The following is a 26,457-nucleotide window of genomic DNA, read 5'->3' as shown; positions in this document are numbered from 1 at the left end:
ACTGTTTACTCTTTATGAATATGTTGATGGTTCTGAACCTTTGGTGTTGTGTTTTTGTTATCACTCGATATTCCCATCTTGTTCGGTTAAACCTTCCTGTTTAGCTATTGCGTTTGCCACTAGCCACAGCTTTCACAGTTGGAAAATTTCTTCCCATCCAGCTTGTGACATGTTGTTCAGTAAATTACATTTAATGCGACGTGCCGGAGAAACACTTTGCCACTCACTGAAACTAATTGTTGCCTTGATGAGCGCCGAACCGAAGCTGCTCTGTTCTTGATGCGGGTTTTCTGATTGTCGTGAGATGCTTTGCAAGCCAACTCGAGCACTCCGACGGCCGAAACTCTATAATCGCTGTTAGGTATACTGGTGCTCCGGCACCAATCCGTTCGGCCTAGTTACCCTTGCGACGCAATCAGTGATTGCGACCAACAGGGAACTGGAGACCTGCACGATTCGAGCGAGACTTTGCCTTTCCCTTAACTTTTCCTCCTTTGTTACGTCCACGATGCCGATGCCGTACAACCACACGGGTTTACGGTTTGGAAGAAAATAAGATATTTTTTTGGGGTCCGCGTGTTTTATACTCTAGCGGCACACTCACAGGATAGAGACAAATCGGCAGACTCAGCCAGAGGGGCGAGCCCAACGAGACGAACGAATGAGCGTTAAAAGGGAGCGATGACAAAAAAATACATTCATTACGATTTGTTCGCTCGTTGGATTCACATGTAGGCTAAAAAGGGTCCTTTTCAGGATCACAAAATTATCTTTAATCTAAAGATTTTATTGTTTTGTATAACTCGATATCCCCATCTTGTTCGGCTAAACCTTCCTGTTTAGCGATTGCGTTTGCCACTCGCCACAGCTTTCACAGTTGGAAAATTTCTTCGCATCCAGCTTTGTGACATGTTTTACAGTAAATTATATTTAATGCGACGTGCCGAAGCACCACTCAGTGTCGCATTGGAGGCGATTTTAACCTGTAATTGAACATTTGCGATGACAGTGGTACAGTGTCGACTTTCAATGTGGGGTCATAATTTGGATCTCTATGTTTACAAAAATGTCCAACTAAATAAGTCGCATTACATGTCCGTCCAATTAGCTAAATGTCGAACTAATTGTAAATTACTGTACTTTCAATCTGGAAACAATTTAAGAATTGGTGAAAATTGAATAATCAGGAAAGTCCCCAACTATCAATAAGCTCAGAACAACAGCCAAATTCACATACTCATCATATCCTGGCAAACAAATTATGAAAAAATCAATTTGTGTTTTATTATTTTGGATATTGTTTTAGAAAGCATTGAACTGTATTTCCTAAACTCTTTTTTGGAAGGTTTAATGGCCCTGAAAAGCGCCTTGTTTTATGGAATGGTTCCAATTTAGAAAACTTAGTACTCGTGGTTTTGAAAAAATCCATTTCGAACGCCCTCGATGCCGCCTTGTTCTGGATTTGCCACCAAAGCAGTTTGTATAAAGAACAAACTTTTTTCTTCTGCTACTCGATGCCGTTTTGCGATTGCGTTTGCCACTCGCCACTCGCTGCAACTGCCTGTTGTTGTCTTGATGTCCACCGAACTGAATGTGTTCTGTTCTGAATGCGGTTTTTCTTATCGTCGCGAGCAGCTTTACCAGCTAACTCGATCACTTCGGCGGCCGAAACTATATAACGCCGGCTAGGTGGACTGGTACTAACGCACTCGGCCTAGCTACCCTTGCGGGGAACTCCAGATCAACACGGTTCGAGCGGGATTTCGCCTTTCCCTTCACTTTTCCTCCTTTACCATGTCCAGACATGGCTGCTTGTGTTGGTTTATTGATGTGTTGTGATGCGAACCGATGTGGTGTACGGTTTGAATGAGAATGATCGTTACGGCAGCGGAGCGGGGATTTTTAAGCTGACTGGCTGGCTCGAGAATTACGCATGTGTGAGACGGCGACCAATGTTTTGTTCATTTTTTTCTTTTTCCTTTCCAATCGTGCTTCATTCTATTTCGCTGCTGCTCTGGTTGCCCGTTTTGGTCGGTACGATTTGAGGAGCACAAAATGAACCAATCAAAAATAGGCACATAGTGCATTTTGACAATGCTTGATATTTCACAATTATTCAATTATTTATCTCAAGAAAAATGAAATGTTATCCGTTATGATAGATGCGTAGATATATTTCCTATCAATTGATGCAAAAACCTTTGCGATCTATTGAGAAATGCTCGAGTTATAAGCGTTCCAAATCTTGCATTTTTTCCTACTTGTTCAGTGCCTAGATTTCCATTTCACCCCCTATATCTTCCGGTTAGACGTAGTCCTACGTCAAAAAGTTCTATAACTCTGTCATTGTTGAAATTCGAACATATGCGTAGAAGGATTTTTTCCATCAAATATGATCGTCTATCACCCTCTGAGAGAATCTGGATAATTATTTTTTTTCATGTGAGAAAGGTATTTTCTGACTTTAAGGAGATAAATCAAAAATCAAATTCCTCTTTTATATTCAAAAAAAAAAAAGAAAAATAAATGCAAAAAAAAAACGAAAAACCTTGGTTCTCAAATGGGGATCAACATAGGGTAGGAGCCTGCCTGTTGGTCTCAAATGTTCCTATCTCACGCCTCCACGAAGATCATATGACGACATTTTTAGATCGGGCGTGAACTGGAAACACACACCTGGTCTTGGCTCCGAGAACGGGTGTCGAAAGTGGCTAAGTGAGGGGGTGCGAGCGAGTCAGAGCGCTATATCTCTCCCGGGGAAGGCCTCCCGGGTCATGGAGGCCTTGCCAACCCGCTGTCTCCCGGGCAAAGGAGATACACCCAGAAAATGGAGCTACGTTCACGAAGAGTAATTAGAATGCGATCACCCGAGGAGGGTCCCCGAACTGGAGCTGGTCCTGGAACGGGCGTAAGAGCGAGCGGCCAGCGGCTGGAGGGCGATGTGCAAGAGCGGGCCACCAGCCGGGTTCAACCCGAAGAGCTACCGCCACACGGAAACAGCAGCCATCGACATCACCCAAGAAACGCTGCGCCTACGAGACGTGTTGCGACTGCCAGACGACAGTCGTCCACACTTGTGGGTACCACTAGGCGCCGGATCATGTGGACACACGAAATGAATGAATTCGTGATCCGCGCCTATTACATCTGCACTGCTTTGGAGACGGACATGAGCGGTCGCCCTCGAATACTAACAATGTTCGAGGAAGCGTATCCAGAGTTCGTCGGGAGGCTTGATCAGAACGCGATGAACGCGAGGCGTAGAGCGATAGTACGCAACAACATGCTCTCCCAAACGCAAATCGACGAGATCAAGCAGCAGGTGCAGAGAGAAATAAGCTCCAGGAACAACAGAGCAAGCGATGTGTCGAGACGAAGTTCAGTACGGCTGAGCAATTCATTCGCGAGTGGGGCACGCGAATCAGCACCAGTGGAGGCCACAGTACTACAACCCCCTGAGCCGGAAGACCCACAGCCAGATCAACAACTACTACGCGATCTGGTCTTCCACTACGACGAGGCGATCTCACAGTTCCGCGACACAGACCCATTGTCGCGCCCCAGGATCCCGAAGTTGCAGCATTCCCGCAGGCTGACAAGTGCAGTAAAGCTCATGAACGAGCACGTTCTTCCGCTGCACTTGGTTGATGCTGAGAACATGGAGGAGCTGCAACTGAAAGTTTACTGTGCTGCTGTGGCGACCGCCAAAAGTTTAGGATACCGTATTAGGCCAAGAGGCGGACTGCTCCAACATCTCCGTGAAAGGCGTGAGCCTCCATGGCGAAGGAGATTGGAGCAACGGATCCTAAACAAGCGCGCCGCAATTGGAAGACTGATGGCGTACAAAAGAGGCAACAGATCGGCGAAATTATGTCGCCAAGTTGCTGTGATCGTGCGGCCTACTGAACCTCGCCAGCTGGGAGCTCACCAGCTAACGGAAAAACTCGACACACTGGTACAGCAATTGAGCGTCCTAACTAAACGGCTGAAACGTTACTCTGACTCTGCAAAGCGCCAGGAACAAAATCGGATGTTCAGAGATAACGAAAAAGCGTTCTACGACCACATTAGCGACGAGAAGCCCGACTACCGCGAAGGTTTGCCAGATATTAGCGATGTGACGAACTTCTGGGCTGGTATTTGGGAGACCCCAGTACAACATCGCGACGGGCAAATGTGGTTAAGACGGGAGGAGGAGAGTTGTGGTGAAATTGGAGAGATGCCAGCTATCATCGTCGAAGAGAACGATGTCCGCGAAGCCTCGCGGTACCTGAGGAACTGGGCAGCACCGGGCCCCGATGGTGTTCAGAACTTCTGGCACAAGAAGCTGACCGTCGCACATCAAAAGATAGCTGAGTGCTTCAACAAGGTGCTACGTGACCCACACAACCTCCCTGAATTCGCCACCCGTGGCGTCACATTCCTCCTCCCGAAAGACAGCAACACATTGAACCCATCAAAGTACAGGCCGATAACGTGCCTATCGAGTCTGTACAAGATATTAAGCAGCATCATAACCGCCAAAGTTTCTGCCCACTGCGAACAACACCATATCATCGCAGAAGAGCAGAAAGGATGCAGGAAAAATACGCATGGCTGCAAAGACCAGGCCATCATTGACGCAGCCATAGTCGGCCAGGCGGTATATAACCAGCGGAACCTAAGTATGGCCTACATCGATTACAGGAAGGCTTATGACTCCATACCTCACTCGTTTCTCGTCCGGGTATTGGAGCTATACAAGATTGATCCCGTCGTCGTTAGGTTCCTGCAGTATGCGATGAGGCAGTGGAGCACGTCTCTGCACCTCAGTGATGGGGAAAATGTGTTGCAGTCTAGAACGCTGCAGATAAAGAGGGGGATATTCCAAGGCGACTCTTTCAGCCCGCTTTGGTTTTGTCTGGCACTGAACCCCCTCAGTAGGACGCTCAATAGAAACGGTCATGGCTATAAAATAAGGTATGGCGACGGCGCCCACGAAGAAGTGACCCATACCTTCTACATGGATGATCTCAAGGTCTACGCTGATTCACGTCAGCGTCTAGGTGTAGCTATCCGGGTTGTCGAAGACATAAGCAGGGACATCTGCATGGAGTTCGGCCCCGACAAGTGCCGCTGTGTCCATCTGCTGAAAGGGCAGCTTACCGAATCCGGAGGTTACGAGGTCTATGACGGCGAGTTCATAAGAGACATGGTTCGTGGCGAATCCTATAAATATCTTGGATTCCGACAGCTCACCGGGATTCGCCACTCCGACATCAAGACGGAGCTGCGAGACAAGTTCTTGAGTCGAGTGAACTGTGTCCTGAGGACTTTCCTCAACGCGGGGAACAAGGTACGCGCGATCAACACATTCGCGGTTCCCCTACTGACCTTCAGTTTTGGTGTAGTCAAATGGAGCAAAACTAACCTAGAGGACCTTGAGAGGAGGATGAGGAAAGCATTCAAAGAGGCCGGAATGCACCATCCTCAATCGGCACTGGAGAGAGTTTCACTGCCACGCAAAGAAGGGGGACTTGGAATAGTCGACATATCTGCACTGTGTGTTGCCCAGGTACGACAACTGCGCGAGTACTTCGCAGAACGCGCCAACCAAAACGCGCTATACCGGGCTGTCTGCGCCGCCGACAGAGGATACAGCGCTCTGCACTTGGCGCAAGCGGAGTACCAACTCAACTGCAATCTGCAGACAGTGGAGGAGAAGATTGCAGCTTGGAAGCAGAAGGCAGTGCATGGTGCCCACCCCCATCAACTGGACCGGCCACACGTCGACAAGGCCGCATCTAATCTGTGGCTAACGCGTGGTGAACTCTCTTCAGTAGTAGAAGCCGACATGATAGCCATCCAGGACAGGATAATGCCGACGAGAAACTGCAGGCGGTACGTCTGGCATCAAGACGTTGATGACATTTGCCGGATGTGCCATCAACCAGGTGAAAACATAGAGCACATTATGGGAGGCTGTCCCGTTTTGGCCAACGCAGCCTACACCGAGCGCCACAACAACGTGGCCCGTATTGTTCATCGACAACTGGCGCTCCAATGTGCTCTACTGGAAGACAACGTACCAAACTACCGGTACCTGCCTGCACCTGTCCTGGAAAATGACCGTTTCAAGCTGTACTGGGATCGCACTGTTCTGACCGACCTCTCGATCCACCACAACCGCCCAGATATAATGGTTTACGACAAGAGCGACCGCAAAGTCACCATCATCGATGTCGCTATTCCACTGAACCAGAATCTGGAGGAGACCCACGGTCGCAAAATCTGCAAGTACCGACCATTGGCCGTGGAGCTCAAGGAACTGTGGGGGCTAAGGGAGGTCCCAAGAATTGTTCCAGTCGTTCTCTCTGGAACTGGAATTGTCCCGAAGACACTTCTGGAAGCGCTAAAGGTGTTGAACATGGAGAAGGAATTGGCCGGCATCCAAAAGTCGGTCATCCTTAGCACCTGCGCGATTGTCCGACAATTTCTCGGTCAGGACTGAAACAGCACGAGCATGCAGATCCGTGCATTCCGCAGAGCCTAGTCCCCCTTTGGCATTCAGAAGCCCGGGGGCAGGTGAAAATTCTGGCTAGGTTCGCCTAGTTAAGAAGTGAGATAAGTCTGCCCAAAAAAAAACGAATAAAAAATTTTTTTTTTTAATTCGATTATATACAGGATTCAATTATATATAGTGAAAAGAAATCAGAAACTGTATATAATCGAGTCCGCGCTGTTCTAGTAAAAATGACGTAAGTAATACTACGTTGAGACGGCGAAGTTCCTCTAGGAACGTTAGTGCTATTTAAGAAGAAGAGCAAGTAAATGAAAGAGACCTTCGGTTTGCGTAGTAGCTGAATAGGGCAAAACAATCCAGCGAAAAAGTACACGATTATTGAGAACGCAATCGAGGATCTATCTATGGTGTACCGCAACACTCCTCACTGCGCTACATAGGGGACACCTTCACAACGAATGTTCGGAAGAATAGCGTACCAGAGATTGGACATGAGGGGGCTGTCAGATTATTTTACGTCCATCTGCGTCTTCTGATGATCACAACGTTGAAATTGTAAAGAAGATAGCCGTAGATGAAACGGAGTTCATATTGGACATGCGGATACCGAACAAAAAGCCGTTCATTTGGGGACTGTGAAGAAGATGATTGATAAAGTTGTTTAGCTGGTATTAACTGAAGACCAACAACTATGTCATATGAGTACAGTTTATACTGTCGTTAGATTGCAAATAACTAGTCTTGGCTATGAGGTAGCAAAATCAGAACCTTCCGGTACGAGATTTTGCCATCATCTTCTTTTTCAACTCCAAATCGGAACGATAAGTAAAATGACACGTTGCTCATTAATAAGAATCTGTGTCGATAGAAAATGAAACCAACATCAAAACTGATTTCAATCAGCTTAACTTTACCCCACATTGACAAGGTCATTGTTCGTTTCAACTCTTTGTGGTCGTTTGTCTGCTTTCAGCCTCTACAGTAAGAAACCATGCTAATCTTATATTTTATTCAACCAAGTATCAGTTTATGCCTTTCCTAAACGAAGCTTGATGTCTAGTGACTCTGTTCACGAATCAATGCGATGTTGCTATGCGTAATAGGTAACGGTATTCTGAATCAAACAAAGTAGTAACCCGCACAAGACAACGCACAGTGCGTTGAATGCATAGTGGGATGTGCTAGATGTGCATGTGGGACAAAACTCATAACAGCAGAATTTTGTCATAGCAAGTCTTTGGTGTAATGGAAAAGACTGCTCATAAGTATCAGACTACTGTTTGCATAAATGTCTCATGTTATTTGAACAATCGCATAAGTGCCTCAAGCGATAAAATCTTTTTTATATAAAAAACATATTAACTTAAAATACATTGTTAAGTTGATACATATATATAGTTCACAAAAAATAAAAAAAAAGATTATTTTCCATTATCTTGCATGTATCATGGGTTTTAGGAAAGGTAATTCCGACTGGTATGACACCCATGCCCAAATTTAATACGACCGCAACGGGTTAAGACATAAAAGCTATCGAAGTTTGCTAAAAAAAGAGGATTATGGGGGTGAGAATGGGTTATGGAGGTGAAATTGGGTCAAAAATGGAGAAAGTTACTATTAGTAATATCTTGACAAATATTGCGAATATTTTTGAAAGCTATGAGCCGTTTAATAGGATACATATCTAAACAACTTACGATGCATAATACTTAACTGTAGTACAAATTGTTATTATTTACTAATTCATCAAAGTTTGATGTGTAAATAGCCATCAAAAAACACTTCAGATAAAATCTCATGCCCAGCATTATACAGAACTACTAAAATTGTAAATATTGGATAGAATTATTCCTTAAAGTCTCGCCAGATGATTACTGATTTTGAACATCAATTTTTTTTCCATTCGAATTTCAATATTTTCGAAATAATCTCTTAGAAATGGGTCAAACACAAAATTGAATTCCATGCGAAACTGATATAGTGATTGTCTGATTTTCATGAAAATTGGTAGTTTTATTCCTCATCGTAATGTATTAGACCCGTATTTTTCATTTTTTTTTCATCAGGGTCGTCCGAAAAATCAACTTTTCCCCCTTTTTCCCAAAAATGACCTTTTTCAATAATTCATAACTTTTGAACTACTGTACCGATTCAGATGGTCGATATATCAAATTAAAGCCAATGAGCTTGTTTTGTTTGAAAAACATTACACTTAAAAAATCCATATTTTGTTTTCGTAATTTTTGATTGTAATTGTTTTTCATAGCTTACATGGTTTCGGAACTAAGGTCACCGTATTTTTTAAATTTTTTCTTGAAACCTGCAGTTTTTTGCATAACATATCCGAATATCAGAGATGCGCTTATTCGTTATCGAGTGATTCTGCAAAGCCAACATGTTTTCAGTTTTCGTTCAATTTTCCTATGCGACTGGACAACATCTTTGCGACTAGAATTCAATTTTTATGCATATGTGGTTATTTCATGTGGCTTCAAATTGGTATACCGGTCATCTGAATCGGCCCGGTAGTTTAAAAGTTATGAATTTGAATAAAGGAATTTTTGGAAAAAAAAGAAAAATTATGTATCGGACCACCCTAAAATGGAAATGGTCATCTATTTATTTTGATATGTAGATCATCCGAATCGGTACAGTAAGTTATGTTCAAAAGTTATAGAAAAAAATGTCATTTTTGGAAAAATGAGAAAAAATGATTTTTTGGGCAACCTTAAAATAGGGATGATTACCCTAATGAAAAAACGGGTCTAATGTTTTGCGATAAAGAACAAAACTACCACTTTTAACGAACATCTGAGAACCACTATGTTGGTTTGGAATGGAATGGCTGTATATAAACATTTCCATCGCACTTCTAGGTGGATTGACACTATTTTTGTAACTCATAATGATTTAATTTCAATTATCGTTAAATTATCTTTAAATTATTGAGAAATTGATTTCTAAACACAATTCTTAATAGAAAATAATATTCACTACTTTGACCCATTGTTACCCCCTCTAAGGGGTGAGATTGGGTCAACTTTCATTTAATTGTAGTTCAGTGAAAAATCAATATTACTCAACATTTCCTTGAACACTTACGAGTGTTCATCATTAGAGAACATTTCTACGTAATCAGAATTGTGCTTTACTCTAATTTATGATAGTTATTCAACAAAAAGTTCGAAAACAACCTTTTTTTGACTCATTTTCACTCCCATTGACGGTACTAGAAGAAAACACCACACGTGTTATTTGTGAGTTATCAGCCGATATGCACGAAATAGTAACTTAAAATTTGACTTCACGTATGGACCACCTGAAACGTAGTCGTGTGCAACATTTACATGAAACAATTTAAAAAAATAAATGACAGGGATTGATTTAAAATCTCAATAAAAAAAATTTTTTCTTCACAATTTTCCTGTGTTTTTTCTGTAAAAAACCAAACGCTTATAAAAACTTATATAAACATTATTATTTCAAACACAGTGAATCAACAAGTTTATGTCATAAAGTATCTACATGAACGACTACTATCAATTGCCTATCTATTATCATTCCAGAAACACACTCGTTCTTTGTTTGTTCTGAACCGACCAGAGCAGAGAGAGAGAATACGCCATATTTTGCAGTTTCACTTCGATAATGTCGAAAACGCAAGCCAGGCGGCTGTAATTATGAATAAAGTGTATGGTCCTAATGATGTAACGACCATTCATGCACTGTTTTCGTACCGTTAATTCGGGGTATCTTTGATGCTAAAAATGCAGTACGTTTTGGTTGACTAATTGTCGAAAATGTCGATTATTTGATGAAAATGGCCAAGTGTGACCGTCTCATGAGCACTATTTGGATTGTTCTGGAGCTTGAAATTGCCTTAGCATCGAACCGCTTAATAAGCCTAGATACAAAAAAGAATCTCTACGAAGAAACTTCATGGATTGAATCTCACTCTGTAATCGGAACAGGATCGACCCATTTCTTTAGCGAATAAGGACTGGTGAAGAGGTCACTTACGACCACGTCAAATGGAAACGGTCTTGATCGAAATGCGGTGAACCGGTGCAAACAATGGCAAAGCCAAAATTAACGACCAGAAAGGTTTTGTCGTGTGTTTGGTGAGATTGGCAGGTAATGATCTACTATGAGTTGCTTCCATACGATCAAGCTCTCAATTCAAATCCGTTGTAGAATGACCCACTGACCTGGTCACATGATTTGAATGAACGGTCTGCCTTGTATGAATCGACATCGATGATAAGTACGTGAGTGGGATTGAGTGAAATGATGCAAACAAATAAATCATGCAGTGAGATTTTCCAATGGGAATAGAAATTAATTATTTGCAAATTAAGAAGGAGGAACCCGATCTAGAAAATTTAATAGATTAAATTTTTTTTTATATATTTCCGTGGAGCTTATAATTTTAAAAATGTTTTGCCAAAAACCTTTTTCGATATTCGGATCATTTCATAATCTTTCTTCGTATACGGCGATGATGTATGATAGATAATCCCACATTTCTCTCTGTTATTTCATAAAGGAACCGAATATCCAAAAACCTTTTTGACACATTATTAAAATTATAAGCTTCGCGGAAATTTATCTATATATATATAAATGGATTTCTGTCTGTCTGTTTCTTATGGACTCGGTAACTACTGAACCGATCAGCATGAAAATTGGTATGTAGGGGATTTTGGGGCCGGGTAAGGTTTTCGTGATAGTTTGAGACCCCTCCCCCCTCTCTAAGGAGGGGGCTGCCATACAAATTAAACACAAATTTCTTCATTATTCGGGAATTAATCAGGCAAATGAAACCAAATTAGGCATATTGAGGTAATAGGCTGCAATAAATGTTACTATGGTGGTAAGACACTTCACCCCCTTCAAGGGTGGTTGGGTGTCACTGAAGAGGGGGTTCCATAAAAATATTACACATATTTCAACCAAATATATTCCAACCAAACATAACAAATGAAAATTTTCGGAAAACTTTGAAGGAAATTCGGAAAATTAAATTCCCATATGTTCTACAATTACATAGTGACAAGTGCTGTTAGTTCATTTGATATTTGCGCTAGCGAAATTGATTTTTGTTCGAAACTGGAAATGGAATTTAATGTGATGAAACGCACTTCTAGATAGAAGAAGAATCTATACCAAAAAAAGGATCGCCGGATGTGTTAATAAGAGCAGAACTCGAGGAAGGAATTGTCCGATTTAGGGCTGTCTTTATTCTATCATATTTTCCGTATAAACCTTTATTCCATGTAACGGAAAAACATGTTATTTTCGAGTGGTTGAAAAATCTTGAACGAGAATTATATCTGAAAATAATCTGATATTATAATGATGAGTTTTGTTAGAAATACAGTCAACTCTCCCTTACTCGATGTTCTGTAACTCGATATTTTCCCTAACTCGATGAATTTCATGGCACCTTTGATTTTACATGCATTCTTCTCTCCCTAACTCGATACCTCCCTTACTCGATGCCTCTCTTACTCGATGGGCTTTGTTTCATTTTTCCATGGATTTTTACCTCGCTAACTCGATTGATATTCGCGTACTTGTTTTTGTGCGTTTCTAGCTGTCATTTCAATTGCTCTTGAAAGTGAAGACGAAGTTATCGTATTATCAAGGATTTTTTTTACCAGGGAGTATGGAAAACCAGGGAAAACCTTTGAAGCAAACGATTAAAACGCTAACCATAGCGCAACGTTTGAGCATCATCGAGCAGGTCGAAAAGTATGGGCGAAAGGTGTCTGAAGTTGCAAAAGATTTCAGTATTGCACAAAGTACGGTGTCAACACTATTCAAGCAAAAGGAAAAATGGCATCGGATGGGAAAATTGAATGTGGACAAAAAGCGTATAAGGTTGGTTGGGAACGAGAAGCTGGAACGGTCAATGGAAATTTTTGTCAATCAAGCCAAAGAGAATAATTTACCTCTCTCAGGTTCTATTCTTCGGGAGAAGGCTTGCGAATTTGCCCAGAAACTGGGAATTCCCAATTTTAAAGGAAGTTCTGGATGGCTAAGTAAATTTTTAAAATGGCAAAAGATGACATTTCGGAAGCTATGTGGCGAGAGTGCCAGTGTAGATCTCAGTGTAACGGACAGTGTCGACAGTCCATTCGATTGTTCATCGTCATTTGATGAATATTGCGAAATGGATCAAAACGTGATTTGCTGTGATCTAATGACTGATACCGATATACTGGAAAGTGTTGAAGAAGCTGAAAAAAACGTTGAAAATAGTAGTCCTATGGAGTTAGAGGCGGTTCAGGAAGTTTTAGCGGATTGTTTTGAAATTACACCTTCGAACGTTAAATCGAACCTAAAGAATATGTCCGAAATATTGCAATCAACTGAAAATGTTCCCGTGAAACTATTTGAACATTTCTTTGCGATTGAACAGTTCCTGCGTGATCGTTACAATTTAGTTTGAATTACATACATAATTAATATTTTCTTTGTTAACCTAGTTCCTTTTCCATTTCCAATTCCATTTTACAATAAAATTGGCCTAGTAAACAAACATCCTATGTATTTTAAAATTTTATTAAAATTTGAGAAAAGAATGTATAATAGTACATGCGCATTAGAACATATAAGGTAAATGTACTAATGCACAAAAACAAATCAAATATAGTAATATCCTGTATACGCAATGGTACCAATTATAGTAAACCCCATGTACAATAATTGGTTTATTCCTATTCGGGTCAAATTTTTAGCCCTAATATTGGGACACTTACCCTAACATCATATATTTGCAATTTGTGGCATAAAAAATATATGAAAAAATGTTCTGTATCTTGGTACCTCCCTAACTCGATGGTCCCTTGGATATCGAGTTAGGGAGAGTTGACTGTACTAGGAATTCTATAGTAAAAGGTAAATTCAACGGGGTCGAATAGAAGATCAATCAATGAACAGTTCTGCGATTGGACACATGAACTTGCTCATAGTAAGAAAACGTGAATATGTTGAAGGTATTGATAACAAAAAACAAATTATGGGCGGGACGAAGTTTGCCGGGTCAGCTGGTATATAAATAAAATTGTTATTTTGTTCACCTGGCGCCACACTTATGTCAGGATCGATGTGATTTATTTGGGTGAGCTGGTTTTCAGCATGTAAAAAGCATATAATTTTTATATGATTTGTACAAGGTGACCCGCTTTTGAGCAATATTGGTGGCTACACACGTCATTAGAGATTCGCTAGAACCTTCGGAAGCATGGTTGAGAGATTTTTAAAACACTATGCTAATAGTTTGAATCAAGCACCAGACGGTTATCAACGGTTCCTGTGTATTTGTGATTTTACATCATGATATGGTTATGGAAATCGACTCGTTAATAGGGACGAAGGTTTCTATGAGAGGAACATGAAGGAATTACCTCCATTTTAAATAGTTTATAAAACAAATCGAATCACTGTGACTATGCCAAATAAAACGTTCAGTTTCATGCAAAAATGGTGGCTATCTTTTAACCACACCATGTTTTATTTATAACTTTGAACATTTGGACATTTGAACATAGAAATCTATAAATAAACCGAATCGTGTCATTCCAAACAATGCAGTATTCCATTTGTGATAAACCACTTTCACAAAAAAAGAAGAAACAATACAGCGTGGGCTCGATTATATACAGTTTCGTATGTTTTTTTGAATATAAAAGATGAATTTAATTTTTTGATTCATACCCTTTAAGGGGTCATAAAATAGCTTTCTCATATAAAAAATCCGAAATCATTTAGGAGGTGATAGAGGAGAATATTTGATGAAAAAAATCCTTCCACGCATATGTTCGAATTTCAACAATGACAGAGTTATAGAACTTGTTTTTTTTTTGTTTCGGACTCTGTTGTCTCAAACTGGCTCTACATTGAAGGTACGCTACAGAAAACGATTTGAAAGATGAGAAAATTTAGTACAGGATATACTTGTGAACCATCTAAATCAGTAGATTTAGAAACATTTTGAAAGTGAAAAACTTGAAAGTTAGTAATTTTAATGTGTTATTATTAGTTTTATCCTAAAAATACATATTGATCTTGATTGTTTCTTTTAATTATAGTAAAGCTTTCTAATCGCTGTACAATTTGTTCTTTGACATCCAACTTATATCTATCTTAAATATATCTGCAGCAACAATTCGTGGTGAAAATTCAAGCAAAATCTTGAATTCAACCTTAAATTTCAACTTACAGTTGAAAGGTAACAAGTTTTCTTGAAATAAGTTATATTTGAAAAATTTTTTTTTTTTCAAACTGTACATAATCGAGTCCAAAATTGTATATAATCGAATGACATATAATCAAGTCCGACCGGTACATAGAAGTCGGTCATTAATTTTTACGGAAACAATTGTTGTATTTGGTTTCAGTCGGTTCAACAGTTAACGGTCATTCATAACTATGTCGCGCTGAGAACACGATTCTCAGAAAATCATAAACAATTTTCAATTTTTTCGTATCAATTTCGATGTAGTAAAATGTAGAAAAAAGATGCTTACATGTGAATTAACTTTTTGATCGTCAATACGGACAGAAGAAAACGCCACAGAAAACACCATTGGACTCAATTTGATTAATTCAATTGCCACCGCTCTCTAGCTACACACTCCAGCTACATATTTGCGATTCCGCGAATTGGTTGACCATAATCAAATCTCATGTCAAATTTTATCATTCAATAAAACTCCTAAAAATAACCGCGCCATTCATAAAAAAAACCGTTATCGGATACAACAGCCGAGCAATAAAAACGTGATCATTGGTGGTACACGTGAAATCCGTTACACTTACCGTTGTGTTAGTTTTTCATTCACAAATCCGAATCCAATGTTTTGCAATGAGAGCAGCGATTCCAATAAGAATGTTAGATTTAACAATTTTTCACCTTTTTACAACAAAAACAAAGGATTTATCCTCATTGTCACACACGTAATGCACGTTCTTCCTTGGTAACAATCACAAAATATCCTGCCATTTATGGCTGAACCTCACTTGTTGAACCCCCTTGCGAACAATCACTATTTTCTCAGGATGATTCGTTTCCCCGAACAATGAGGGACCGACTCCTCTTATTGTTGAGCTTTTAATTATGCCGAAAATCACGTTTCACTCAACCACACACGACGAATGATAAAGGGCGACTGATGACACTTTTCGCGTCCCCAGCTCTGTTATCCATTTGTTTTGTGCGTTTTATTCTGTGGGGCCGCTCTCACTCATTCACCCTCGCTCTCTTTCTCCTGTGCCTTCGTCAGTGAGTGATGGCTGCGTGTAGATGCGAAAATTGAATCGCACGCTTTTCTTCTTTTCTGCATTACGATGGGTGAGAGCATTACTCTCAGTGGAGAGCGCCATGGGGTTCATTTGTGCCGAAACATGTAAACAAAATTCACCCTCAACACGTGAGTGCAATTAAATGCTTCGGAGGCTCATTTTGCCACCTTTTGCTCTCATTGACATTTATGATTCATAGCATCCGTTATCGTGAACATAATCTTTTGTGACATCATTGTTTTAAAATTCACTTTAAAATTCTATGCTTAAATCCTATGAGCATACTAGTTTTTCCGATACAAGAAAGCCATGACGTAAACTGAACGAGTCTCGGAACATACAGGGTGGTAGGTAGCTGACCCAGAACCTTTCAGGATGTGATGATCATATTTGATGAAAAAATCCTTCTAAGCATCTGGTCAAATCTCAACTTTCACTGTTGTTCAACTTTCCTTGTTTTGGACTCTGTTAGCTATACACTGACTTTAATTCAAAAAGTACGCTAATCAGAACGATTCTGTTGTTTCCATCTGAAGAATTTAAAAATTCATACTGAATAGAATTGTAAAACATTAACATTAAAATTAGTGGATTTCGATAATATGTTGGAGATAAACAAACTTAAAAGTTAGTGTTTCTATATGCGTTTTCATAAATTTTCTCCCGAAAATGCATGGTAAACTTGATTTTTGTACCAACAATCAAGCTATCTAACTGCTCTACAATATGTTCTCAGACACCAAACTTCGATGTCTTCTGCTTTTAAGATGACACTCAATTCCGCGAGTTGAGTTGTTATACTACAGTATTCAGTACCAAGTTTCCTCATCTTTCAAATTGAAGAAAGAGAACCGTTCTAAGTAGCGTCGTATTTAAATTAAATTAAAAGCCAGTTCAAAGTAAACAGAGCCTAAAACAATAAGTCCCATTAACTGTACCAAGGTTGAGAGCTCGATAACCTGCTTGATCTGGTGTACCACAGTGCAAGATGGAATCAATTTTTTTTAAAAAAACCTCGCGGCTTTAACAGGAATTAAGACCGAATCTTCCGGTATGACAGTTGTGATGTTAATCACTCGATCGAGACGAAAGCCACCGAGAGTTGGCCCTACCAAATGCTTGGCATGATCCAAATGCATCCAAACGCATTTCAACGTCTCTAGAGCCCAACTCGCACTACACCCAACTGCGTTGTCTCTGAATCAATTTCCATGGTATGGAGACGCTTTGAGATGAATTCTTCAGACACTCTCAAATAAAGTGCTAAAAGTTATTGGTGTTGATTGGTTTTATCATGACTCCCACTTTGAAAATCTCATCCTTTTATTTACTATTTGACGTCAAAATCAACGCTCTTCACACTCATGGCACTCTCGCATTTTTTTAAAAACAAGTAGAGGAAATGCGGTTGAAATGAATAGGGTTGGAACAATCAACCGGTGCTCAAATTTCGATAATTTTACTAAAAATCAATTGATAGGGTTGGTCAAGTTGGTCCATTTTGAATAAATTTTGCTATAACTTTTTAGTATAAAATTTTGCGGTAGAATGTTATATGCCACAATGAAGCTTACCTTTTACCCTTTCAACGAAATATAACCAGAGAATCATTTTTTCGACATTTTTCCTTATTTTTCGTCTTTATAGGTCAGAAGAAATTGGCCAACCAACTCCACATACGGAGTAGGTTGGTCAATATATGGGACAAGTCCATCAAATAATAATCATGTTGTGTTTTGTCAATAATGAGCGTTTTTCTATTAGAGGTTTCATTTATTATCAAATAAAAAAAACAAATGTTCATTGTTTAATGTTATTATATTGAATGAAACTTTACTCCACAAATACAAATATGACTATTATATTGCAAGTGGTTTGTACGGTGGTTGAACTTTTACTAATAAACTTTTTTTCTAATTTGCTCATCTTCTTGTATTAACAGTTCGCTATGGGCATTATTCCCGAATACACTATACGTGAAAACAATGTGAAGTGAATACAACCTTATTCCGATTTACACGCAACTGTAAACATTTGGTAGAATTCTTAGAATTTATTATGAATACACCGAGTTCATCCATCGATGTCTTCTGATTTACACTTCAAGCTCTCGTTTATGTAAACAGTTCGATTCCACGTTTATATGCTTCGTACTACTAAAGAATAAATAAAACAAAATACAACTAACGTTTCTCTCAGAAACGACATCGGAAATGAACACAGGGTCATTCTGGTTTCCACTACACTTTCGTCTTTATTACACGGAGTTTATTTCACACTTCACGATAGGTGGAAACGGGAATAGGTACAAAAAAGTGAAGTGAAATGTAAGCGTAGTGGGAACGTAAGTGTATGTGGTTACGGGAATAAGGCCCTATGTTTTTTCCATAGATCGCTATTTTTTTGGACGCTCAGATTCCGAGATATCGTCACTGACCAACTAACCTCACCCTACCCTACTTCTTGATTATCCTATTCTTAGAATATATAAAGCTATTTAAGACACCCTTTTATGCATGAAACTGTGAAATGTAGCAAAAGAATAAGTAAAACAGAAATTTCTCTCACGGTAGCCATTCGGATGTAATTTTGCGCGTATCGTATTCAATGTTTCACATATTCAATGAGAGGTAAACAGATATTTTGTTTGATTTCAGCCATTAATTCGCATTTGAAATTACTTTGTTGTTTGGGGCAACATGAGCCACCACCGGATGACGACTTACAATGTTATGTTTTCTAAAGCCGATATACCTTATCACCTGTTGCTCTTCAATAGGTTCCTTTTATGACTTTGACGCTGGAAAAATATACCTCCCCAACCAAAACCAAACCTCAATGTGTGAAGCGTTATGTGTTTCTTACTACGTTTTTGTACGTATGAGAAAATTCTAATTACTACTCTAGGTGAATAGGCCCAGATTATTTCATACATATACCTACTCTTCCAATAATGACTCAAACAAATTTGGACATTGGAAAACGTATAAATCTAATCCATTTAGCATGATATGTACAGGTTTTCATGACTCAAAAACGAAAAAATGCCCTTCCTGATTTTTGGACATGTTATGTAAAAATCCTAAGCTTTCGAAAAAAAATATTTAAAAATGTAGTGTTCCGAGACCATGAAAACTATGAAAAAAAAACAAATTCAATCAATAATTACAAAAACAAAATCCATTGTTTGGCAAGTGTAATATTTTTCATAAGACTATATTTGATATATTTTTTTATGTGTACTCAATACCATCAAACGGGTTTTAACGAACAAAAAAAGAAAATGAGCTCCTGGCAAGAAGTTCAACTGTCTGACTGAAAATGATAAATGAATATCAATGTGACACATAATAGGGTAGAATTGTAAATGAAGTATCTGTGGATCGGAAAACAAAAAAAACATATCGTCATTGATTAAATTGAATATGTAGTTTATGGGGAAGAAATAAAAATCAAGTTGAAATGACTTACGATTTTGTTATATTTTGAGGTAAAATACACATGGAATCGTGAAGTTGCTTTATTTTTAATGGATAGCTATGGTATTGTGATTTCTTTCCATTGTCTTATTTTTATTATTAGTCTTATTCTAAGGCATCGGGAGTAATCGCGTTTTCCGGTGAAATAATGTTCGTTTGCAGACTATTACAATCAAGTCGTATTGGTTCTTCTAATCAATCTATCATAGAAGGTATTGAGTCATTGAGAGTTATGAATATGAGTCATGAAGATTATTAATATTTCATTTCGTTTCGTTTTTGTGATGCGATGTAATGCTGATCTAAATAAGTCCTCGCATGATAATCGCTGCCATCCTCCTAGTATTGATATCATTTGCTTTTGTTGTTTTGCAATCCAGTTAGCGAGTAAAATTCGATAATTGTATTTATTTTCCGGCCCAATTAACTAATGATTACTGTATGGATGACACTTTCCTCGTTGCTTTGATGAAATCTTGCATGAAATTTGAGTGATGCATGAAATCTTACATCTGATTATTTCAACATGTTTAGGTACATTCGAAAAAGGTCTCACTAATTTCTTTGATAGTACAAATTATTGCACACAATTTTGTGTTCCATACAACATTCATGGGATCGAAGTTTAAAGATAGAATGCATAATACATAATTTACGCATCCGCTCGCAAAACATGCCTATTTTATTTGTTTAACTGCTCACTTGTTTATTATTTCCGCTGTTGATATCTCAGGCGAAAAAAATGCTGGACAAATTTGCCGTCTAATGGTATATATTACAGCATTTATTGTGAGAACGATTCTGCGTAATGTGCATTTGAAAACTCTTAATAAACGTTACATTTTTCGAAGAGTGACCCTCTATATAGAAATCAAAGACGTAGTCCTACGTCAAAAATAATTTTTGGATCACCCTAAAATGAAAATGAGAACTCTAAAGGCGCGTCCACATTATGCCGAATGATACCGATCGGCCTGTACCAGGCGGCATATTCGGTTCGTTATGTAATGTGGACGCCACATCGGGTGCACGAAGCCGAAGCCCCATCGGATGTACGAAGCTGTCACGAACACACGGAGCACAATGTCGTCAACGCTAATTTACTTCGTTTTGTTTTGGTTCGACTTTCTCGAATCGGACCCACTTGTTTCGGGTTGAGTTCGGTTTGTTTCGAGTCGGTTTTTAGCACGTCCGGACGGTACGTCCACATTTAGTCGGCTTTATCGGGCGGCCAAGGCCGCTCGGTGTAATGTGGACGCGTCTTAATAGAAAAATAAAAAAATATATATTCACCGATAAGGTACAAAACTACCAATTTTCATTAAAAACCTGAGAACCACTATAACGAATGGCTGTATTATAATAACAAAATATAGAACATTTAACAAAAAAATGTTTTTGACTCACTCAGATACAGGATTCGATTATATACAGTGAAAATAATTTGGAGACTGTATATAACCGAATCCATTCTGTATACATTCACATATATATCACCTGATAATCGATGTGGGTGAAATGTAAATATTACAAAACAAATGTAAAATATTACAAAAATTAAAATTGAAATTAAAAAAACAACATTCAAAATGAATTAGAATTCGACTACATGAAACAATTACAAACGAGTATACATCTGCATGAATACCTCATGGGCATTCAAAAATTTTCTAAAACGTACAATTTTTCTTTCCTTTTCATTTTTTCTACAATGGTTTATTTATTTATAATTTATCCTACAATTATGCCCTAATGACGACCACTTACTGAACGCCCTAAAGACGACCACTTACTGAACTAAACTTACATTTTACTAATATATATATAAACGTGAAAAAAAAATTATAGGAAGTTGTGTCCAAGATACGACCGCATTGTTGACGTAGAACTAAGCTGTTATTTTGCATAAGTTGCTTGTTAATAACTTCGGATATTATTTGATAATGCTGTGAAATTTTAGAAATAACTATTTAGTAGAATGGTTTGATCATCCTGAAATGGTTTTTTTTTGTAGAATCAATTGACGATAATTGATTGATGATTCATTCTTGCCCTCGAAGAACAATACACTAGCTGATCGTATGTCGCAATTTGTTTCATGTTAATGCATTGAAAATTTACCTCGAACGCTATTCTGGTGGCCTTTTTCGCAATTGACATAGACTTAGCTGCAGTCGATTATATACTTGTTGTAACAGCACCATTATTCCACATCTCATAACTATATCAATATAACATTGACACCGCATGGAAACAATAACAATGACAATACTTGCAAGTATCGAATATAATGCTACATGTTATTCAGTATTGCCTCAGTGGAATCGCACCTCTAGACATCATTCGTACAACGTAAACCAAGTGCCAAACAAGCGTTCGTCATAGCATTCATACAGAGCCATACATCGGTGGCTTGAAGCTTCTAGGAATATAAACACTTCTCATCATTTTGCGCCATTCTCAATAGAAACGCTTCTGTTAATACTACCGCCAATGCGAAACCAAATCACAGACCAAATTCCAGAACATTTATTTCCTTAGTGAGCCGACGATAGCCTAGCTTAATGATTCCCCACACAATTGTGTAGCTCAGAACCTTAATGTAATGGCGTCAGTTTGATGCAATGATTGCAATGCCAGAGACATTAGCGAATGAATAACTTGGTCGCGTCCACAGCTCAACCAGAAACGAAGGCATGTGATGAAGAACAAGGAAGAACAAGCGATGTTCTTTGCTTTGAAAACAGAACGAGACTGAAAGTTTGCCTCAGCGAGATCCACTGTTTATTCCCTAGACAAATATTCCTTTGTTCAAGGAGACTTTATATCGTACGATTTCCCCTTCGTTGCTCGTCGATAAGTTGCTCGTTATTGACAGCTCTATTCGGGAAAGCACACTAATCAGCAGAACAAATGTATGGGAAAATGGAAACGCTTATAGTTTTAATGAATTTTATCCATTTGCACGCCAGGGGATTGTGATGTATAGAATATCAAACAAATCTTAGGGAATTTCCGATTCGTTTAGTTTGTAAATCGCCAAAATCCTTTCGCCGCAAAAATAGATATTAAGGTTAACTTTATTTCATAAAAACGTGACCTGTTTTCTGATTTGGCCCTCTCATGAAAGACGTAGTTCTACGTCAAAACATCAATCTCTAATAGCAGTGGCTGTAATTGCGGAGGTGTATCGTTTTTTAAGTAATGCGCGAGACAATCCGAAGTCAAAGAAACGACTGTAGCGATTGAACTCACGGCACATGCTCGCCGTAGGCTCATTGTAGCCATAGTGTGTTAGAAAACGGTATTTGAAGGAAACTGTGAGTCCTCAGGTTTCTTGTTTGCACGTTGAAATTAACCTTCTGCAGAAGCTCTGGGCAATCAATATGTGACAATATCAAATCTGATATGAAGCAGGTTTTGGCAATCCTTCGACGATCATGTACAATAGAGGCGTACTCCAGTAATGAGCGAACCAGAGCACAGTATAAAGTTTTGATGCAATAAATGTCCCTAAAATGTTTGGTCGAGTGAAATATAAAGCCAAGTACTTTAGATGCTTTAGAAATTATGTATGCGCTATGCTGGCGAAACGTAAGCCTTGGGTCCAGTATGATTCCTAAGTCCTTAACACATTCAACACGTTTTAGAGTTATGCCTTTAAGCTTATAAACATAATAAGCTGTTGAGCGTTTACGAGAAAAGGATATTATCGAGCATTTGTTTGGGTTCAAAATCATCCTGTTCACGTCACACCACGCAGCAAAGGTATTTATTTGTGTCTGAAGAAATTCAGCATCAGCTTCACATTTAATCTGATGGTACAGATTGAAGTCATCTGCATACGATAATTTCTGGCGCTCAAGAGAGAAATTGTTGTCGTTGAGGTAAAGTAAGAAAATTGGTAGACGATCTATAGATAATACATACTAATTTTATCTGAGTCATTTTCATCACATTGTAAGGTTTCCGATGTCAAACGTATTGATTATAACTTAAAGTGATATTCAGAGATTCGCGAGTTCTTGTACAAGTCGGAAGAATTTTCATTCATGAAAATACTGCACCAACTCAGAGGTTATTTAATACATATTCTCCCCTCCAGATAACAAGTGAGAACCATACGAATAAAACAGCGTGAAATTCGAACTGTGCAAGACGCATCCAAAATTCCTTACCTAAGCATTACCAATTTGGAAGGAAGTAAACTCTGATGAATCATGGATTAGAGAGTTTTTCCAGCACAATCACTGCTAACATCACTGAGTCTTTTTTTAACCGTTACCATCTGTCACACACAGTTTCTCCAAACACCCGAATGACGCTGCTGGCGTCATATGCATATCGGAATTTAGCTCTTTAATAATTAAACGCCAAACAACTCAGACTGCATGGGTGAGAAAGCCAGAGTAGAGAGTGAGTGCTGTCGGTTCATTACTTATGTTGCACTCAAATGATGAACGTTTGCTTCACGAGAATCGTGTTTGTGTTCATTCGCATAGTAGAACCCACGCATGAGAGATCCGAGCATAACATTCATTTATAGCAAGGACTCGCCTTATCACCTTATCACTTATCACAAATATCACTTTAAACATGCGAGTATTGTTTATGGACCGTTAAGTATAAAGTTTATGAGCGTTTATGAGAGTTTACAATTCAATGCATGATAATCATACATAGAATAGTTCTGTTCGCTTTGACCAAAAAATAATATCACAACGTTCCTTCCACCAAATGGGTCAAAGCTAATTTTATGTTATTTGAGAAAACCGCACCAAATAATTGGACGGCTCAAACTGTTGCCCGGTTCTAGTAACTTAAGATAGATGGATAGATGACCGTTCCTTATTTGTTGGCATTTGGTTGGAATTTGAACCTTTTGTGTTGGCGTTGAAGGCTTAAACAAATGTGCTTTCTCGCTATACCCGTTTTTCTGTATTATTAGAAAATATTACTTTTATAGATTTATCCACGTGCTTGATATGTTTGTGTTTATTAGAACAGCTAACATCAATGTTGAATGAGGATGGCAAAAGGCACAACTCAATCCCATGACCTTGACTGAATAGTGGAGCGTAATAATCATCCTACGTGAGTTCCATGATGCTAGCAGAATTAGTGCATTTCCCCGTCAACATCCGAATTGGACATACGATACTTTTGCTCTGAATGGCTTGTTTGTTTATTTCTCCCATCCGTCAGCTTTCACACACACAGAATGGAACAAATAGCTCGTGTTCACAATCAATTACCTGACAGCATGAGGACATAAGGGGACCGCCATAGGACACGTGTCACAATTTGCGTGGAATTCTTTGATTGTGGAGGATCAATCTTGTGAGCAGCAATAAAACGACATGTTTTTAACGGTTCCCGGAATAAATCGCCACAGAAAACGACTGCAACAGAAACCACCGCTTATAAAATGTGTAGTAGGCTATAAATATTGTGGCGCGGTATTGTATTTCAAAACAAGAATTAACCGGGCAAACGTATCGCCCCAGGCAAACGTAACGCCCCGGGCAGACGTATACCGTCCGACGCTCGCTAGAGCTCGGTCGGACATTGCTAAAGGATCGTATCCTATGTTTCAAACTAACCGGGCAATCAGTGGATCCCAGGTTTGCGTGCGAGACACCGCCGCTTCCGACGGCGGGTCGGCGGTGGACTCGGATTGCGTCATCTTGGCGGCATGGGCCGCCTCGATTCCTTATCCTCGCCAAATGGGGACTTCGTCCCCATTACATTGTCCTCAGAATAAATTTCGAAAAACGAGAACAAGAGAATAAATTTATAATAGAAATGTGAGGCACATGATGTTTTTCCCGCGCCAAATATTTCTAGCCTACTACACTTTTTCTAAGCGGTTGTTTCTGTTGCAGTTGTTTACTGTGGCGATTTATTCCGGTCACCGTTTTTAACACATAATGTTTAAATTTTGCGCGAGGAGGTTTTATTGAGTGGGTGTTTCATTGTTTACAGGACATATGGATAGTAAGGGGAAGCGGTGTAAGCGGCGGCCAGTGGAGCAGCATTGTAGGCTGCGGCAATTGGTGCGGTATAGGCAGCAGCAGCAGCAACAGGTGCACTGTATGCAGCAGTGTAGGCAGCATCGACTGGAGCGGCAATTGAGGCAGCGGTGTAAGCAGCAGCGAATGGAGCAGTGTAAGCCGCGGCGATTCCGTTGTAATTACGAGCGATGTACTGGGAGCTCTGGGCAGTCACTGCAAATGGAGCCGCGGCCACTAACGGGGCAGCAACCAGTGGCTTTCCGTTGGCGCAAACGATGGCAACGGCAGCGAGGACAATCTAGAACAAATTTTGATTTACACTAGTAACTATAACAATCTTTGAGCGAATTCTCAACTTACCACTTTGGCGAACATTGTGGTTTTTTGTTGTTGTTTGAGGCTTGCTGAAGCTAGAAAACTGCTTGAAGAACTGATGATACTTCCAAGTTCGTATCGGTTGATATTTATACCGAAAGTACTTAAACTCAACCTGCTGTTTTGGAGTTGGGGGTGGATCGAATTCGATCACCCAACTCACGTATGTTTAAATAAAATCAAAAGTTGGCACGGCACGGTCGCGCAAGTAGAGTATAATTCATATGCAAAGCACGCACCGACTTTGCGCATTACATTGGCCCTATCGTTTATAAACACCACGCGTAAATCTATCGATCAGATGACCTTTTCGTTGTAAAAGTACGATGTGATGATTCATTGACAAGATATTGCATAAGTTTTTGGTACGTGAATCGTTGAAACTAGTTCACTGCTGATTAAATAGCGGTGAATGTCATTGCCACATAACGTTGCATTTTATTAGACTTGTTGTCAATTGCGGGTCAATGAACGTCTATCGCATTATGTTTACCACTTCGGCAGCATTTAGTATATCCGTGAATTATGTGTCATGTAGCTCCTCGTTTGTGAACGAATCAAAGAATGTCACATAATAGGATATAGAAAATCTTCTTCGATCGGATTTTCTCAAATCTAAAACCAATGATTTACTCACTAAAACCATTTTAGAAATCGGAGCGTTGGAAGAACAATTTAGAATTTTTATCTGTTAGTTTATATAATCAGCGAATATTTACAATGACTGTGGATATCAGAGGAAACTGATAGTCTATGTTCAATTTCAAGTATGGTCTAC

At 39.3% G+C, this 26,457-nt stretch overlaps 2 protein-coding genes across 2 annotated transcripts in view; both read right to left on the bottom strand.

Annotated features, from left to right (window-relative positions):
• LOC129777239 (uncharacterized) overlaps positions 1-15,688 on the bottom strand; it is a 105,992-nt gene extending 90,304 nt beyond the window's left edge. Inside the window, exon 1 of the mRNA XM_055783400.1 lies at positions 15,329-15,688. The gene's annotated coding sequence lies outside the window, so the exon portion shown is untranslated. The remainder of the gene's footprint in view (positions 1-15,328) is intronic.
• Positions 15,689-25,223: 9,535 nt separating this feature from the next.
• On the bottom strand, positions 25,224-25,792 carry LOC129777240 (pupal cuticle protein C1B-like). Its single transcript, XM_055783401.1, has 2 exons — positions 25,665-25,792; positions 25,224-25,602 (listed from the first exon to the last, which is right to left on the bottom strand). Exons 1-2 carry the CDS (start codon positions 25,677-25,679, stop codon positions 25,270-25,272), a joined length of 348 nt encoding a protein of 115 aa, XP_055639376.1. The 5' UTR covers positions 25,680-25,792; the 3' UTR covers positions 25,224-25,269.
• Between the last annotated feature and the right edge of the window lie 665 nt (positions 25,793-26,457).

This window comes from Toxorhynchites rutilus, chromosome 3, assembly GCF_029784135.1.
Source record: "Toxorhynchites rutilus septentrionalis strain SRP chromosome 3, ASM2978413v1, whole genome shotgun sequence".
NCBI classification, from domain to species: Eukaryota; Metazoa; Arthropoda; class Insecta; order Diptera; family Culicidae; genus Toxorhynchites; species Toxorhynchites rutilus.
Note: the sequence above shows the minus strand (reverse complement) of the source record. Positions and strands in the feature narration are given on the sequence as shown.